General features: G+C 38.7%; 1 protein-coding gene across 1 annotated transcript; it reads right to left on the bottom strand.

Annotated features, from left to right (window-relative positions):
- Positions 1-2,907: 2,907 nt before the first annotated feature.
- LOC110689020 (tRNA (guanosine(18)-2'-O)-methyltransferase-like) lies at positions 2,908-17,002 on the bottom strand. The gene is made up of 6 exons (XM_021865770.1): positions 16,874-17,002; positions 16,306-16,780; positions 7,321-7,459; positions 7,118-7,179; positions 3,941-4,079; positions 2,908-3,257 (listed from the first exon to the last, which is right to left on the bottom strand). Exons 1-6 carry the CDS (start codon positions 16,950-16,952, stop codon positions 3,120-3,122), a joined length of 1,032 nt encoding a protein of 343 aa, XP_021721462.1. The 5' UTR covers positions 16,953-17,002; the 3' UTR covers positions 2,908-3,119.
- Between the last annotated feature and the right edge of the window lie 1,052 nt (positions 17,003-18,054).

Below are 18,054 nucleotides of genomic sequence, written 5' to 3'. Positions count from 1 at the left end.
ATTGATGGAAATAAAAATAAAAAAAAAACATCCATAAAAGGAAAGTGATGCAAATAAAAAAAAACAGAAGGAGTAATACCCCTTTGTTGTACATAATAAGAAACAAAGGTAATATAACACTATGTCAATGGGCAAATGAAGATTTCTTCATGGGGAAAGCTTTTGCTCCTCATGGCTTGGGCAAAATGAAGGTAACAAGGGGACCAACCTAAATTGAAATGTCACATCTAAATAAGGAGTTATATGTCTTTTTTAGTGGTTTGTTTTATTATGTATTGATGAGTCATATCTTAAATAAGAGATCATATCCCTTTTCAGCTATTTGTTTTATTATGCATTGTACCGTTATGTCCCTTTTCAGTAGTTTGTTTTATTATGCATTGATGAGTCATATCTTAAATAAAGTGATCAAGCATTTATGCCCATTTCAGTAATTTGTTTTATTACACATTGAAAAATCATACTCCGTAGCTTAAATAAATAAGTAATCATGTCCCTTTTTAGTTGTTTGTTTTATTATGCATTGAAGAGTCAATTCATAATCAAAACCATACATTGATTTTCATGACTATACATAGATCTTTCACCCAAACTTAAAGAACCACATGAAAAGCATTCAAATATCAAACACTTGGGAGCACCCATTAATATGGGTGGCGGCCTGGCGGGAAGAAAGCTTCCTTCCAATATTTGGTGGATAAGATGTCAAAAAAGATTCTCCTTCGGTACAAGAAATATGGAGAAAACATGGGTGAATAAAGCTGATAGGATAATCTGGATTCACTCTTCAAGAGATTCTTCTGGGCGTCTAAGGGAAAAGACAGATCCATCCATTGGAAAAACAAGAACTTGCTAGAGCTTCCCCGAGGCAAAGGTGGATTGGGAATAAGACATATGGGTTTCTTCAACAAGGTCCTCTTGTATAAGTATGCGTGGAGATGCCACTCATGCCAGAGGGATCAGTCTAGCCTGCTTAGCACGATATACAGGGACAAATACAAACATCTTTCGCTTGAGGCTGCAAAAAGAAAAGAGGAAAAAGGGAACTGGTCGTGGGGATATAAAGGGATTGTTCGTGTAGCGAGACAGATGAGGAAGCACACTTGCTGGAAATTGGGCAACGGGACTTGAATTAAATGCTTCGAGGATGCTTGGGTACAGGGGAAGAAGGCGACAGTCAGGGGTAAGATTGGGCCAACAGATAGGGGGAGTATTCAGATAGCTCAGCACTTGATGAATCCAACAATGAGGAGCTGGAATGCGAGCTTAATTGGGAAACTGTTTGAGTTTAGTGACGCAAGGGCAATTCGCACATCCCAGAGAGTATTGTGGATGATCAGAGAGTGTGGAATCACACGTCTTCAGGAACCTACACTGTGAAGTCAGGGTACAACACTTTACTCTCGGACAGCCCAAAACACTCTTGTTTGGAGAGCTATTCTTCCTTTTGGAGGAAATTCTGGGCTATACTATTGATGCCAAAGATTAAACTGCTCGTTTGGAGAAGTGCAATAATGCTCTACCGGATAAACCAAATCTGGAGAAAAGAGGGGTGCATCTTGACCCCGTCTGTGTGTTATGTATAAAGGAGAATGAGTCCCGAGAACACCTACTCTGGGCTTAAACACAAGGGCAAGCATGGGGATTCCCATTGATTAGTGGATCCAGTCTTGGGTGCATGTTCTGTTAAAAGATGATAGACCGAGATGTGACAGAGTTAGTTCTTTTTTGCAGGATTGTGGGCGATATGGATGTACAGGAACAAAGTCATCTACAGAGAAGAGGAGGTGGAGCCTAGCATCCTTATGGAGAGCTTGCGATAGATGGTGGGAACAAGCATGTATGTCAGCTAACTCTAATAGGCTGGAATGCACAGGATCAAAGACCAAGAGGAAAGCTTCTTCCCCGCGTGTCATTGAGCTAGGCCAGAAGACCTCTGGGAGTGTGCATGCGATTGTTAATGTAGATGGAGCATGGAAGAAGGATAAAACTGGCAAAGGGGTTCCTAGATGTGGCATTGGGTGGACATGTAGAGACTCAGTGGCAGGAGAGATTATTGGACATGGAAAGCAGGTGGTTTTATGTGAATCATCGCTTCACACAGAGCCGAGGACTACTACATGTACTGGAATGGTGCCAATCACAGCATCTTAAGGAAATTCTGGTGAGAACAGACTGCCAGACAGCGATTCAGTTGCTCCACTCCCCGTCCTCAGGGCCGGTCCACCTACAACATCTTCTTGAGGACATACGAAAAAAGGGCAGTTTATTTCTATTTTGTAATATTAGCTGTGTTTCTAGACAGGTCATTCGGGAAGCCCATGACCTAGCTGTTCGAGCTAGGAATAGGGACACCATATGACCTTAGGTTCTTGCTTAGTGCCTATCCAAAAAAAAAAAAAAAAAGATTATTAATCAGGGGATGCTAAGGCATTGGGTTAACCGAAAAACTTTGCATTGTCGAAAGGAATGGGAGGTCTAGGCATTAAGTCGATGAAAGTTTTGAATGAGGCGCTCTTGCTTAAACAAGTTTATAGAATGCATTGCAACCCGCAGCTTTTACTGGCAAGAGCTTATGAACTTAATCAAACATATTCTATATGTACAGGGAGACCTATTTGAGGCATAGAAGCAATGCCTCATGGGCCATACGCCAGACGGGGTCTTTATCAAGTAGCTAACAGATTTATTGCAGGTTTTGCTTAACCTAACCCAGCCCAAACCCAACAGATTGACCGGACTTAACCCAATTTGAGTATATACTTCCATCTTTATTTTTATTTCAATTATTACTAACATTTGTAGCCGTGTCGGATGCAAATTTTGAATTTCTTGATTTTATATGTTCTATTCATGTACATATTTGTTGTAATTTTCGTGTATAGATTAAAAAGATGAGTTGAGGTGTAAAACACAGACAAAATTGCTCTCATGTCTTCTAGTAATAAAGGAATACTAATAGTCACAGCTTTCATTAATCTAACACAGCTGCAGAGTACTTTACACGTTAACTGTGAAAACATATACCTCTTGAGTCTTGACTATGACAAGTCCTACAAATTTGAAAACTATATAAACTGGACGGACTGGGTGAGGATTATTAATAGCATAGTAATGCATCAAAGCTTTGACAGCGGATTGGAGGACTTCCTTTTAGCGTACTCATGGGCCATGCTGATCGCACTCTTACTGTGACGCAGAAAAAACTCTGCTAGTAAGATTTGACTTTCATCTGATGTTAGATCACCATGAGACCCCTGCAAATGTCAATTGGGATACCATCTCAGCAAATAAATAAACAGAAGAACCAATTGTATGCAGATGATTTTTCTATAATCAGATATAAAGCTTTGAGCACTGTCATCAAATTCTTCTCTTGAAAGGCACTTTGTCTGACATGTTAGGATATAAAAAGCAACTACCACATTCAGTAACACAGTAGCAACAAAAGGTCGGGATAAAATGAGACCTTAAATTTTATTTTCAAATTAATCTTCAGAAAATCTACATGGCCAACATGGGATAGCAACACCATTTGACAGTGAATTCCTCTAGTTAGCAACTAAAGTCACAACGACAACATGATTGATGTCAAGCACCTTCAAACAAAGCGTGCAAGGATTAAGCAGACTTAACATATTGTTTAGAGGATGAAGAGGGAAAAATAAAAAGAAAAAAAAAAGAAAAGAAAAGAAAACTAGACTACACATAACAACTAATAATTATCAGGACTTCTTTCAGCATATTAGTTTTATATCTTCCCAAATTTCTGTATCTAAATACAAAGCAAAACAGGGGCAACTAGAACATGATATTCTTTTGAATTGAGCCAAGCAATGAAAGCAGCCATTAAAAAGCAAAGGTGATTACAGGCTTCACACTTAACTTTAGAAACACTTATATGCAGAACTATCTAAAAATTGAAGCTGTGTCATCTCACCATGCGTGATGTTCTGTCAAAAACAGCATGATGCATCAGTATCCCAGCAGCAACAGAAACATTAAAAGAATCAACCATGCCGTTCATAGGAATACTGCAGTGCAAGTCTGACAACTCTAAAGCTTCTTCACTAATCCCCCTGTAAGAATGCATATATTATCAGCATACTTTTTTCCATAATCCTCCCCCAAGCCATTCACAAATGCCAAGTGATGAAGTGAATGCTCTCTTTCGCATAACAAAATTGTTTTAAAGCCAGTATTTAATTTCTTTTTCTCCCTCTGACACAAGAACAAAGATAAATATAATAAACTAAGAAAATCAAGATAATGTATCATAAATTCAGAGTATAAATCTCTAGAGCCTAGAGTTGCAAGCAGATGCGAACATCAGATGTATGATCAATTGCAGCCCTTAGATCCTCCTATTACATCAATTAACAGTTTTCATATTGTTGTACACATGCAATGTACATTACATTCTACTGCTAAATCTAAAGCAAGCAATACTCAAGTTTAATAGATTATAATATTTAAGTAAATTAACTATAAAGCACGAGCCTAAATTCTAAAAAGAGTTAAAAGATTGAAAATCCATGAGACATGCAACAGGCAAATCTGCAAGTTACCAATTATTGACGGATTGATCTTGTCAGAACAGGCAGCCTACCCCTAAAATTAACTAAAATACCTTATTATCTCCCAAATCTTTTGGAAATACTACCAGATGAAGGCCACACACTTTAAACTCTACAACTTTACAGTACATATTACATACTCAAGAGCTAGGCTTTGATCCCATTTGCCTTGAGTGTGAGAAAAACCAAGTTGATCTCGGTGATAAATAATCCAAGTTTATCTCATGGCAAAATTGTAATTAAAATGCATTGATTTGCGTGCTCAGCCAATAAAAAATATTTTTATTCAACAAAAGTTCTGACACATTGCAAGTGTGCTAGAAAAGCAAAGAAGATGGAAAAGATGGAGATAACACCCGTTATCTCGTCTTTTTCTTTTTCTTTATTTGGCTGCTCTGAATCTTGAACTTTGGCTATGCCTGTGCTCTTCCTTCTCTCTCCTCTACAAATCCACTAACCCAGTCTTCATCTTCCTTAAGATCGACCACACTGCTGCTACCAGACGACCCACCACTGCTACCGGACGGACCACCGCACAACCATTAGCAGTCTACCATACCGCCCTTCGTCTTCAAGAGGCCGACCACGATAGCGGCGATTAACCACCTCCCTCTTTGCAAAGTTTCATAGAAACGGATACGGGTACAAAAATGGGTATGGATACAGGGACGGGATACAACCAAATTAAAATTCCAGAAAACGGATACGGCATGGATACGCCAAAAAAAAAACAGCAAAATATAAATCGATAATTTTTTTTTAAAATATTCACAAAATTAACAATATAACAACATTAATGATTAAAATCACATTTAGTCTTGAAAACAAAAGAAAAAAAAAGGAAAGAAATCGATATATGGTAAAAAAAAAAAACACCACATAATCACACCTATGATTGAAAAGAAAAAAAACAAAAGTAAAAAAAAAAAAACTTAAATAAATGCAGGAAAAAAATCGAACATATCAGAACAAAAGAAACAGAGAGCAAGAGAAAGAAGCAAAGCAGCTGGTGGGTGCTTGGTCGGAGATGGTGGTCCGGCAACAGGCTACACAAGCAATTCACTAATCTACTCAGTCGTCTTTGTATTTTAAGATTTAGGGTTTCCAAATCGCAAAGGTAAGTAATTAAAGAGGGGTTTTTTTTAGGGTTGGGCTTCAATTTGTACTAGGGGAAGTCGAAAAAGTACCTAAGCCGTCCCCGAAACGTCCCCATGTCGCCTGAAAGCCATATCCGAAAAGGATCCCCGTACCACTTTTCAAGGGTAAGCCATGGGGACGTATCCCAGGTGTACCCGTACTTGTTTCCGTCCCCAATACGTCCCCGGTACGGAAACGACATGGAGGAGGCGTACTAGTGCATCATTTTGCTACTAGGGTGTCTTTTGTTAGGCCGGCTAGTATCGCCACTTAGGTGGTTGTTGTGGCCATGGGAGGGGAGGAGAGGGGAGGGGAGGAGAGGAGAAGAGCATCCCACCTCATTCGCTGATTTCGAGGATGTTGGGCTTGTAAAGGTGACAACAATTGTGGGGACTTAGCACCACCTTAACAACAGAAATCCGTGATATTTTTTTTGACATTAGCACCCTTTACCTTCCAAGCAAAAAGACTACTTTACCCCGAGATACTTGTTTATCTCCGAGATAGGCGAGATCAACCTTAAAAGCGTTGTTTTTTAACCTTAAAGAAGTTTAAGAAAAATAACAGCTCGGACAAAGCAATAAGTTCAGATAAGGGCCACCAGATCTATTTTGCAACTATAGATAAGTTCAACTTACTTTAGGAAGCTCAAATATATACAGTTTAACTCTAATAAGGGGAATTTAGATGAAAACTGCAATGCGTAAGTAACATCGCCAGATTCGCCACTTGATCAAATGGGCTATAACAGTCTTGTTGAGGGAGAGATGGAATTAAGTAACCACCAAATTAAATTTTGAGGATGATAATGAAGACTAGTATAGATAGGAGCAAGTAAAGCATCTACGTACTCTTCTTTCCCTTTTCATTTCATCTTAAAAAAATAGATCCAGTAAAAATAATTTCAGTTTAGTAAAAAGTCTAATTCAGCAAAAATAATTTCATTTCAGTAAAAAAAAAATTCAGTCTAGTAAAAATTAGTAAATGTAAAGAAGAAACAATGGAGATTCATTAAAAATAATTTTAGTTCATTAAAAATAATTTTAGTTCAGTTAAGCAAAAATAATTTCAATTCTGTAAAAATAATTTTAGTTCAGCAAAAATAAGGTGAAGTGAACGGGGCCTAATTTCAAGTGATATTCCAATTTCTAAGGGTGTTGAATATCCTATTGAATTTTAAGACATAAATCTTTCGGATTTGAAAAGAAATACCCTCAATTACACTATAAAATGACTTTAACAAATAGGAAGTGACAAGTCTTTTCACATTGTAATAGGTGGGACCGTGGGAGAAAATAATATGTTATCATGCTTAATTGGTAACAATTAGGCATAATTTTAAACTTTGGAAGAAATAAATATAAAAAAATTAAAACTATACGAAGCTAAAGAACAACAATTACCTGTTCTCGTTCCCAACAACAATGGCAGTTGGGCATGACCAATCCATGTCATATATAGAAACCTGATTGTAATGGAGGAAAGTTTTTTAAGGACTACTAAATCAAAGAGTAATCCACAATATGCAACAGAAAGATGACTGAGAGGCGGAGAAGATCCTGTAATGTAATAGCTAAAATAAATTATCAAGAAGTCAGATTATTACTGTATCTTTTCCGAGATGTGTAGTGGCTATTCTGTAACCACGTGACTTCAGAACATTAAAGCAATCTCGAGTAGAGTTCCAGACCTCTAAATCTAACCACTTTTCAGAACCCATGCTGACATGTCGATTATCTCTAAACCTGTGTTCACAATCAAAAACTGTAATTAATAATTTCAGTCTAGAAAGCAAAAAAAGAATCATTAAAAATTAAGAAAGTAACAACCAGCTATTAGTATTTGATACACAGACTTGCCATGTCATTTCATATCAAAGCCATCTCTTATTCACTCTTGAATTAGCAACTCACATTCGATTAACATCCTAATCACAAAGATTAAAATAAAATCTGACATTTCCATACTTTTCCTCGTTGGGTGATAAGAAAGTTGTACGAGATCTGTTATCCATTAAATTTGTCTACCAACATGTGCTTCAAAGACTCAAAGCCTTTAGATGGTAAGATTCATATCAGCTCAACCTGAGGTCTGGAATGCATCAACACTTGTTAGGAAAGCTTCCCTCCAACCAATTTTGTCTCAATTTGAATCCGAATTTATCAGTCTAGTAGAAAGTGGATTACTTTGTGAGGTAACCTTACAAATCAATTCTATTTAACCGCTGACTAGCTTCTTGCATCCAATCCCATAACTTCTAAAAACAGATGACATACAAATAAAATTGGGACCAATGTATCATATCTTAATTGTCAGTACTTCGTATTGCAATATGTTGAAGTTCATCAGTTGAACTTTGATTTGGAGAAATTCTCCAACAAATTAGAGAGGAAAACAAAACTTGAGGAAGAAGATAGAAGTTTATTATGATTGAATTGTTAGAATTACAGCAGAAGAAAAGCTTTTATACTAGAGTTAGTTACAGACTCTAACAAACTCTAACAACTTTTCTAACAAACTGAAAGCTGAGCTGTAATACTAATTGCTGAGGTGTAAGGCTGTTGCTGCTGTAGCTTCATTGTGCTGAGCTGGCTGCTGATTCAAGCTATATGTTCCAACACCCCCCCTCAAACTTGGCAGGGGAGAGAAAAACATGCCAAGTTTGTATAACAAATCCTGCTGCTGAGAAACAGGCAATTGCTTAGTAAAGACATCAGCAAGTTGTTGTCCTGTAGGAAGATAACAAAGCTCAATTAAACCCTCTAGGACCTTGTCCTGGTAAAATGGCAGTCCACCTCAATGTGTTTAGTTCTTTCGTGGAAGACTGGGTTTTTAGCTATGTGAATAGCAGATTGACTATCATAATACAGCTTTACAGGCTTCAAGTCAAATAAACCCATTTCAGTGAGAAGTCTGACCAACCAATCAACCTCCCCTGAAGCATGAGACATAGCTCTGTATTCAGCCTCTGCTGAACTCTTAGAAGTGGTACTTTGCTTCTTGGATTGAGTTACCTAGAAGGAGTACATAACCAGTGACAGACTTCCTTGTGGAAGGGCATGCTACCCAATCTGAGTCACAAAAAGCTCTTAGAGTTAGCTGGTTTGTAGCTTGAAGCAAAATACCTTGACCAACTGTACTAGCAACATATCTCAATGTATGATGAAGAGCATGAACATGAGGAAGTCTTGGAGAGTGCATAAACTGACTCAAGGATTGAACAGCAAAAGCAAGATCAGGTCTTGTATTTGTGAGAAAGTTTAGTTTCCCAACATAACATCTATATAGAGCAGGATTATCATACAAATCACCTTGATCAGAATAAAGCTTCAAAACAGAAGGAAATGGAGCACTAGCAGGTTTAGAAAGATCAAACTCACAATCCTGCAGAAGTTCTTTTGTAAATTTACTCTGAGTTAACACATAACCATTGTCACATTTGCAAACCTCAATGCCAAGGAAATAATTCAGCTCTCCCAAATCTTTGATGCTGAATATCTTGTGCAAGTGAGTCTTTAAATCAGAAATTGATTGTTCATTAGATCCTGTGATGATAATATCATCAACATAAACAGCAACCAAAACAATATCTTCTGCATCTTTCTTCAGAAAAAGAGAATAATCGTTCTTTGATTGAGAAAACCCCTGAAACTGCAATTCTTCCACCAATATGGCAAACCATTGCCTAGATGCCTGTTTAAGGCCATATAAGGATCTTTTAAGCCTGCAAACATGTCCTGCAGGACTCCTTCTGGTATCTTCATATAAACTTCTTCATGAAGAGTGCCATGTAGAAAGGCATTATTGATATCTAGCTGAAACAATTTCCAATTGTTCTGTGCAGCCAAAGAGATTAAACACCTAATAGTTGCCATTTTAACAACAGAAGAAAAAGTTTCTTCATAATCAACCCCATATTTTTGGGTGAAACCCTTTGCAACAAGCCTGGCTTTGTATCTTTCAATACTACCATCAGCATTCTTCTTGATTCTGTACACCCATTTGCAGCCTATAGCTTTCTTCCCTGTAGGTAACATAACAATATCCCAACTGTTGTTCTTATCAAGAGCAGAAAGTTCTTTGTTCATAGCTTCTACCCAAGAAGGATCAATAGCAGCCTCTTTATAACAACTTGGTTCAACAAGAGATTGATAAGCTGTAAGTTCCAACTGTTTCTTCTCAGGAAGAGAATCAAAAGAAACAAGATTGCACCAATGATCAGTTGCAGCAAGACAGTAATCAGAAAAATGTGGTGGTTTACTGATTCTAGAAGACTGTCTGAGAAGATTTTCAGCTGGAATTTCTGAAGTGTTTGGTAAAATAGTAGTAGAAATAGAATCTGAAGGATTTTGTTGAGAATTGAAAGAATCAGAAGAAGAAGAAGAAACAGGAACAAGATCAGCAAGTGTACTGTCAGTAGAAAATATATCAGGAATATCTATTGGATTTTGAGAAATAGGAGTGTTTACAGGAAGAAAGAATTTATTGGCATAATTTTTGTGTGGAGAGGAAGAGAAATGGAAAGGAAAATGTTTTTCATAAAAAATAACATCCCTTGATATGATGACTTTGTTTGTGGCTAGGTTTAGAACTTTATAGGCCTTTTGATTTGTAGGATACCCTAGAAAAACACAAGGAGTAGCTCTAGGATCAAGCTTAGTTCTATGAACTTTAGATGTGCATACATAACAAAGACAACCAAAAACTTTCAAATGTGAAAGTGTTGGAGCAGAACCATATAGTCTCTCATAGGGTGTGAAGGAATCAATAGATTTTAGTGGCATTATGTTAATCAAATAAGCAGCTGCCATTATGCAATCACCCCAAAAACGAGCTGGAACTTTTGACTGAAAGTATAAAGCTCTACCAGTTTCTAAAAGGTGCTTGTGTTTTCTTTCAACCACCCCATTTTGTTGGGGTGTGTCACTGGTAAAATACCATGCTGCCAAAACAACTGTTTCATGCTGCCTTCTGTAAGATCAGGAGACAGTCAAAACTTTGGAAGAAAATTGAGTATTCACATAAGTGAGAAACTGACTCATAATAGAAACTGAATCACTTCTATTTTTCATGAACTGAACCCAAGTCATTCTTGAAAAATCATCTACAATAGTGAGAATTGGTTACAACCAGTGTGTGTAACATGAGTGTATGGTCCCCATACATCTATATGAACAAGCTCAAAGGGCTTACAAGTCTTTATTGAGCTAGTAGAAAAAGAAAATCTAGATTGTTTGGCTAGAGGACATATTTGACACAAATTCTCTGCCATACAACTATGTACATCAGTGCCTTTTATTGACTTTACTTTGTCAAAAGACATATGACCCAAACGAAGATGCCAAAGTTTAGCTTCCTCAACTGCAGTCAAACTATAATTCTCAAGTTTAGTAGCATTAGTTCCACTCAAATGTTCTTCTGTGAGACTGTATAATCCTCTGTCCAATTTACCAAGAATAGTACTCTTTGTATGAGAGTATTTGTCATGAACTTTCATCAGAAAGTGAATAAGCCTGCTGAGACTTAAGCAATTGCTGTGTCAAATTGCAATTACAACCAGCACATACACAAACAGGCAATGGATCTAATCCATCTAATTGATCCCACAGTTGCTTAATTCTAGTGTAAAATTCAGGAATACCTTCAGAATCACTCTGAAAAATGTCTGCTATCTGCTATCTGCTGTTGTACTGAAAACAACTGAGGTCCAGAAGATTGACTGAATCTTTCCTCTAAATCCTGCCAAATTAACCTTGCTGTCTTCAAGTAAAGAACACTTCGAGCAATCGAAGGATCAAGTGAGTTCAGAATCCAGGAAATCACCAAATTATTAACTCTAACCCAGATTTTGAAGTTTGGAGAACACCCCTAATGGCTTTGCCCTGTGAGGAGATAGAAAAGGCCGATATCACCCCGAAAAGAGGCGAAGGAGACGAAAAGCAGCTAAGAACCTAACAGAACTTTTTTTTCTTATGTTTTTCTAATTAAGTCGTAAGGAAGTAGGCTCGACCGAAGAAGAGCTAGTGGCGCTAGGGGATGACCCTCTTGTAACCAGTAGGAGTTTGTTCGATCTGCTCGTGTGACGTAAAAGAGACTGACGTCGAGTGCTCTTCCCGGTTCACCGGGCTGTTAGCCTACCAAGCACTTGCCTGCTGCTCCTGCCGCCCGCTTGGCGGGCGGAGCGCTCGTTATCCGCTTCACCTGCAATCGAGTTCTGGGCCTCACCTAGTGTAAATGAGTTGTATTTTGGAGACGAGCTGGGTAGACTCTTTCCGAAATTGCGTATATAGAAAAAAAGTTTCAGGTTGATTAGAAGGTCAGGAGGCCCGTCATGGCGCAAAAGCAGATATGGTCTGGTATTCCCTTGTTCCCTGTATTGGTTATGTTCTTTATTTCTTGTTTAGCAACTATTTCTGCAGGCAGCCTATCAAATCAAATCGGATCTGATCGTAGCTTCGAGTTCAGGTGCCGTACCGCGGCCGGACCAGAAAGGAGGGGGACAGCGAACCTCCTGCCCCGAAATAAAGATATCGGGGTTGGACTTGTCAATCGATTCATAACCTTTCGAACCCAACCAATATCCATTCGAACTCCTTTTACTTGAGGAGGTAGCGGTTCGTGCTTGAGTTGAATCACTTGACTTTGGCCCTATCTTTCTATTTAGATAAGTAGTAGATCCCCTTACCAGGAAATGAACTAGGTAAAAGCTATAGGCAGCTACCTGGTAGGCAACTCGTCAGGAAGAGTCTATATCACCGATAGGCCAATTAGATGGAATTACAGAAAGTTGTATAAGTTAGAAGAAGGAGCAAAGGGTTGAAAGCGGACAGATGCCATCGAATCGGATGTCTTGTCGCAAGACCGAAACTCAAAGGAATTGACGGGGGCCTGCACAAGCGGTGGAGCATGAGGCGAGGATGCCTGACCAGGGTTTAGATCTTTGGGTAAAGCCTAAGCATATATGGCACGAAAAGGAAATCCGATTTCGGTAAGACTTGATCTGAATCGTAGTTCAGATTCCAGTTGGTTTAGTGATTATTATTTTGGTGGCAGGGAAAGGTGGCACTCGACATCTATTAAACAACACCAAGAACAAAGTCATACCATGTCCTCGAAAGAAAGTAGTGATGATTGCCGTGAATGTTGCCCTCGAGGACGTGTAAAAGGTCTTTGTGCTTATTAAGCCTTTCTAGCTCTTAAGCTTCTCCTTCTTCCTTGAGTCCGAAAAACCAAACCCTAATCTTGCTAGTTCAGTTCGTATGTTTTACGTGAGCGCGTTGAAGTTGAACTAGTGTGCATGGACCTTATCCACACGTTTTTCGGCCTAGACGCTAATAACACGAAAACCCAGGACTCAAGCGTTTTCGATCTCGGTTTTTGCGCGAAAGTCCCATAAAATCAGTCATCGTTGCTGCGCTAGCCTCTTCGAAAGAAAGGAAGATGGATGCCCAAACCCTCTATTCCGCTTTTTCTGGTCTTCCAACTCGGCTAATCGCCAGGAATGGAAATACCATAGCGGGCATCCTACGCATTTTCCTTGATATTTGTATCTTTAGAAAATATCTGCAGATGAACCTTGTGATCTAGCTTTATTTTAGTGTGAGGTTTTCGCTAGGGTGAAGGAAGTGAAAAAACCTTCTTGGCCTTTAGTGGGAAGAAGGCTGGTGGGAACGAGCGGACCCTACTGAAGATACTATCCCTCCCGATAAATGAAGCACAACATTTGCACTTGGAATGTGAGAGGTTTGAATGATCCTAAATTGTCTCAGCACTTAGACAAGATAAAGAAGATGATCAAAGAATTGGTAGCAGTGAGAGTCAAAATGATTGATCGTGATCAGTGACCAGGAAGTCTGCTGAAGTCCTTTGAGTCTTTGACAACCACTCTTTCCCGTGAAAGGTCCAGTCGATGGGAAAGAATCCATGTTAAAGTCTTATTACCGAGTGCGAGCTGCTTTCTGTGGAAGGTTCGATTACGGGAAGGAAATAGAGTTCACGCTAAGCTGCAATCTAATGCCCGGGGGACGCAATAACTCATCCTGCTTGAACACATTACCTTGAGCATCTTCAACCCAAACATGATCAGGCAAAGGCATAGAGAGCGCGCGTTAGCACTCCTGCAAGAAAACGAAAACTAAGTTTCGCCTTTTTCGATATGAGAAATGAGAAAGATGCGCTCAAGCACCCAACCCATACTTTGTTCTGCTTGCCGAAGCCTTACTCAACAAGGACCTTTCTTTTTAATGAATCTATATCTGTGCACGGAAGTTGCTGGCCGGCCAAGATTTTACCATGACTGCAATTTTAGAGAGACGCGAAAGCGAACCCCAGCGTCGGTAGGGACCCAGAGAGCTGCCTTCGCTTTTGGCCTTCCTTCGTAGATTTGCGGCTCCGATTCGAGATAAGGGATTAGTCCGTTAGGTCTTTTCGGTCACGGAGCCGGAAAAACCGGTATCGGGATCTTTACAAAAAGCTGTCGCGGGAAAGGAACGAAGAAGATTCAGAAACCTAAGTCTTTGAACAAGAAGACGGGTGCGCGGTACGATGATTCTTATCAAAGCTGTCGGCTATTTAATCCCGTCTGTCTGTAGTAAGCAATTCCTTTCCGGGCTGTGATTGAGAAAATATCCCCCGGTCTCCCCGATCGGTTTCGGTTCGGTGGTTGGTTTTTGGTTGAATGAATATCTGTACTTCCTAGTCAGGGAAGCTAATTGCGACAGTTAAGCTATTTCAGAGGAAGGACCTACCGACCGATTTCGAGAGCAGCTACTTCTCCTTCTTCTGAGCTAGCCTTCCCTTTGAGAACCTACCTCTCCATCTGCTAACGCGCCTTCTGGGCATGCTTCAGATCGTAACTCGCGCCAGGAAGCCTGATATCATCGTGATTACAGATCGGCAGGTGATCCGCCCTTTCTCCCCCTTTCGTCAGTCGTCTTGATCCGCCAGAGGGTCTTCTTGCAAAACCTTGAAGAGGCTTGATGGCTTGCTTCTACTCTTTATCTCTATCTTCGCCCAGGCTAACGTAACGGGGCCTTACTTTTTCAAGCCCTCTCTCGGCTGGATGTTGCCCAGCCTACTATAAGGATCCCGTATCCCGCAACCCAACCTATAGAAGATCGATCCCGTATGGAGCCATCGTCACAGTATGTCAAGAAACCTACCTTTCCAGAGGGTTTTGCAGACACCGAAGTTGAAGGTCTCTCTACTTATGGCATAACCGATCCTGCTAGTTAGGAAGCCTTGCCATTCGGATGAAGTCATCCTAATTCAAGCCTCCCCCCAAGTTTTAAAGTCAACTACCTTTCTCTACGCAACCCGGGGCTTTCACCCACCCGAGCGGAGTCGAGCCTTCACTGCCTTTCCTCGGCTCACTTCCCTTATAGTGGTGAATCCCGTGAGTCAAAGGACTAAGATCAGTCTATTGCTACTATACTGACGGTGATAAAGAAAGAGTGATTTGCTTACCTTAGTAAGCTCTCCACCGGTTATGCCTTATATGCTTGCTAAGCTCCGGAAAGATTACCTCAGTTCGGATTGTTCTCTGCAACTCGAGAACATGAAGTTGGAATCGCTAGTAATCGCGGATCAGCATGCCGCGGTGAATATGTACCCGGGCCCTGTACACACCGCCCGTCACACCCTGGGAATTGGTTTCGCCCGAAGCATCGGACCAATGATCACCCATGACTTCTGTGTACCACTAGTGCCACAAAGGCTTTTGGTGGTCCCCTATATAGTTTTAACTGAAGAGTGTATAGATACTTTATTTGAAGGTTGATTCAAATCTCCATCAACAAAACTCAATTTGTTTCTAGCTGATAATGCAATGATCATAGATCGTTTCCAGTCATTGAAACTGCTTCCGTCAAACACAATATTGACCAGTTTTGAAATTGACAAATCTGAATTGCTCAAATAATAGACTGAATTTGGATTCTGTGTAGGATCGTTTTCTACATTTGCATCTGAATTTATAGAATTATTTCCAGAATTTCGTGGCGCCATTGTTGAAGTAAATTGATCAGAAAATCAAGAAAATATCAATTGAGAATCTGAAGACAAATTCAGAAAGAAGAAGAACAAAGGAATTTGAAGAAGATAATGCGGAATTTTGGATCAAAAACAAGCAGAATTCTGCTCTGATAACATGTTAAATTTGGAAACAATATGAAATGGGCCTGGCAACCCGAACAAGACGGAGGAGAGTTTGGGCCACAAACAAGGCTTTGGAGCTTCCATACTAAAACCAATTGGCAATAGTAGGAGTTACTCCTCTACCTTATAAAGTGGAACCACATCTCCTCTTTCTCCAATGTGGGACACTCACAAGTGATACATATTGGGTTCCAACACAATACATGGGTTTTGCACCTGCCCCCGGACAATCGAACAAGCCATCGTTATCATATATACTATTATAGCAGCAAAGTTCTATACATTGATCAAAATATTCACTATATGCAGGTTCAAATTGAAAATTTCAGACCACAAAACAGCAAAAGAACATAAAATCAAAACAAATGTAGTAAAACAAAAACAAGAGGCAAAAGAAAGAAAAACTCTTTCACCTCAAAAAGTGTTGATCCACCACCTTTTCGAGCTATCGCAAGAAACAACATGAACAGACTGGAAGCCGAGAGCATCAGCAGACCGGCACGCAGCCGAAACGTTTCCGAAATCAGACAATCCTTCAACAACAAGACAAACACTGAAACTCCGATTCTTCACCACATTCCTAAACCTCTCTTTCCTCACTTCCAATATTAAAGGATCAATCGCCTCCAATACTTCAGCACTACTCAAATAATCATCATTAACCCTAAATTTATCAAGATATGGAAACCATTTGCCATTATTATCCTGCAAATTTGCATTACAGCTAGATTTTCTCTCCATTTTCATCATTTTTGAGACGATTTCGTTGCTTTGAGGAGCGAGTAATTGCTCAACAGTATCTTCCGCCAAATCTACTGATGGTTCGAGGATTAATGGTTCGGAAATTGCAACAGAATTTGGGATTGATAACTCTGGAATGCATCGAATTCTTCGGCAATTTTGCTGGAACCCTAAAAATTGAAACAAAAATTAAATTAAATTAAATTAAATTGGGGATTAGTGAGAGAAAATGCAGAATTAGAAATAGAGAAAGAGAGTATTACCATTGCGAAAAGGAAGAGATGGAATGGAGAAATGAGAAGATAAGAGTGAAGTTCGAGCTAGGGTTTGTGAGAAGTTCATTGTGTAGGAAGTAGAATTGAAGACTGGTGCCTTAACTGCTAATTATGCTTCTGGCGCCAAACCAAAGCATGGAGTATATATGTGGGGCATTTAAAGGTTTACGGTTTTATCCGTATCCACTACTCCATCCATCCCTTAAGAGGGTGTTTGTTTAGAGAGATAAAGTGAGGGGGATAGGATAAAACAGGAGGGATTAAATATGTCCTTTGTTTGTCAAAAATCAGGAGAGCGTTTTTAAAGAGAAAAATCGGGAAAAAAATCAGTCAAAATGGTCAAATTAAGCGTTAAGTGGGGCCCATAGATGGAAAATCCACCAGATTTTTGAATTGAGTGATAATCTGAGCATTTATTTAATTTAAGGGGTGGTAATTTAAATAAAAAATTAAACGGGTGGTTAGTTCGAAAATGGTTACATTATTGGGTGGTAATTTAAAATTTTTCCTAAAATTTATTTTAATTAAAAAAGAAAAATCATTTTGGTAGCGTACTTTGTATTAATCTTAAAATTATACATAACGTTTATAAGAAAAAATTAATTTTGTAATAGTATACTTTATACATAACATATATTGGAAAATTAAACCTAATTATTCTAAATATTTTAAAACCTCGGCCTACTACTCACTAAAACATATTTAAAAAGTTGATTATTGAATACTAATTATCCTAAAGTAAAATGAACTCAACTTAATTTTCATATTATGTTGATTAATGTATGTCAACAATTCAAAAACAAATGTATATGAGTTCGTATATAGTTATCTAAATTTATTTTTTAATTTTCTTATATAAAATTTTTTAGCTTCTAATTTTCTATTACTATATTTATTTATTTATACAATTCAATTTAATGACCTTTACGTATTTAGTATTGGTATAAACTAATTAAAATTCAAGTTATTTATTTACAAATAATTTTTTTTTGGATAAATTATGGTTGAATTAAACCATTATTTTGCTGTAAAATTTAATTATGACCGTGCATGACACGAGACTTAACCTAGTTAATAATTAAGGGGGCGTGGTATAAGGGATGGAGATTATATTTAATGGGTAAAAGACATTTCTACCCTTAATCAAATAAAAAAAAGAGAGTGAAGAA

The sequence above is a fragment of the Chenopodium quinoa genome, unplaced genomic scaffold, assembly GCF_001683475.1.
Source record: "Chenopodium quinoa cultivar QQ74 unplaced genomic scaffold, ASM168347v1, whole genome shotgun sequence".
Lineage (NCBI taxonomy): Eukaryota > Viridiplantae > Streptophyta > Magnoliopsida > Caryophyllales > Amaranthaceae > Chenopodium > Chenopodium quinoa.
Note: the sequence above shows the minus strand (reverse complement) of the source record. Positions and strands in the feature narration are given on the sequence as shown.

What these genes read in the sequence shown, in the direction of transcription:
- LOC110689020 (XM_021865770.1), bottom strand. Translation starts at nt 16,952, where the DNA reads ATGAACTTCTCACAAACCCTAGCTCGAACTTCACTCTTATCTTCTCAT. An exon ending in CACATCTCGGAAAAGATACA is followed by an intron (nt 7,180 to 7,320) that starts GTAATAATCTGA and finishes CATTACAATCAG; the next exon opens with GTTTCTATATATGACATGGA. An exon ending in GTTGTTGGGAACGAGAACAG is followed by an intron (nt 4,080 to 7,117) that starts GTAATTGTTGTT and finishes GCATTCTTACAG; the next exon opens with GGGGATTAGTGAAGAAGCTT.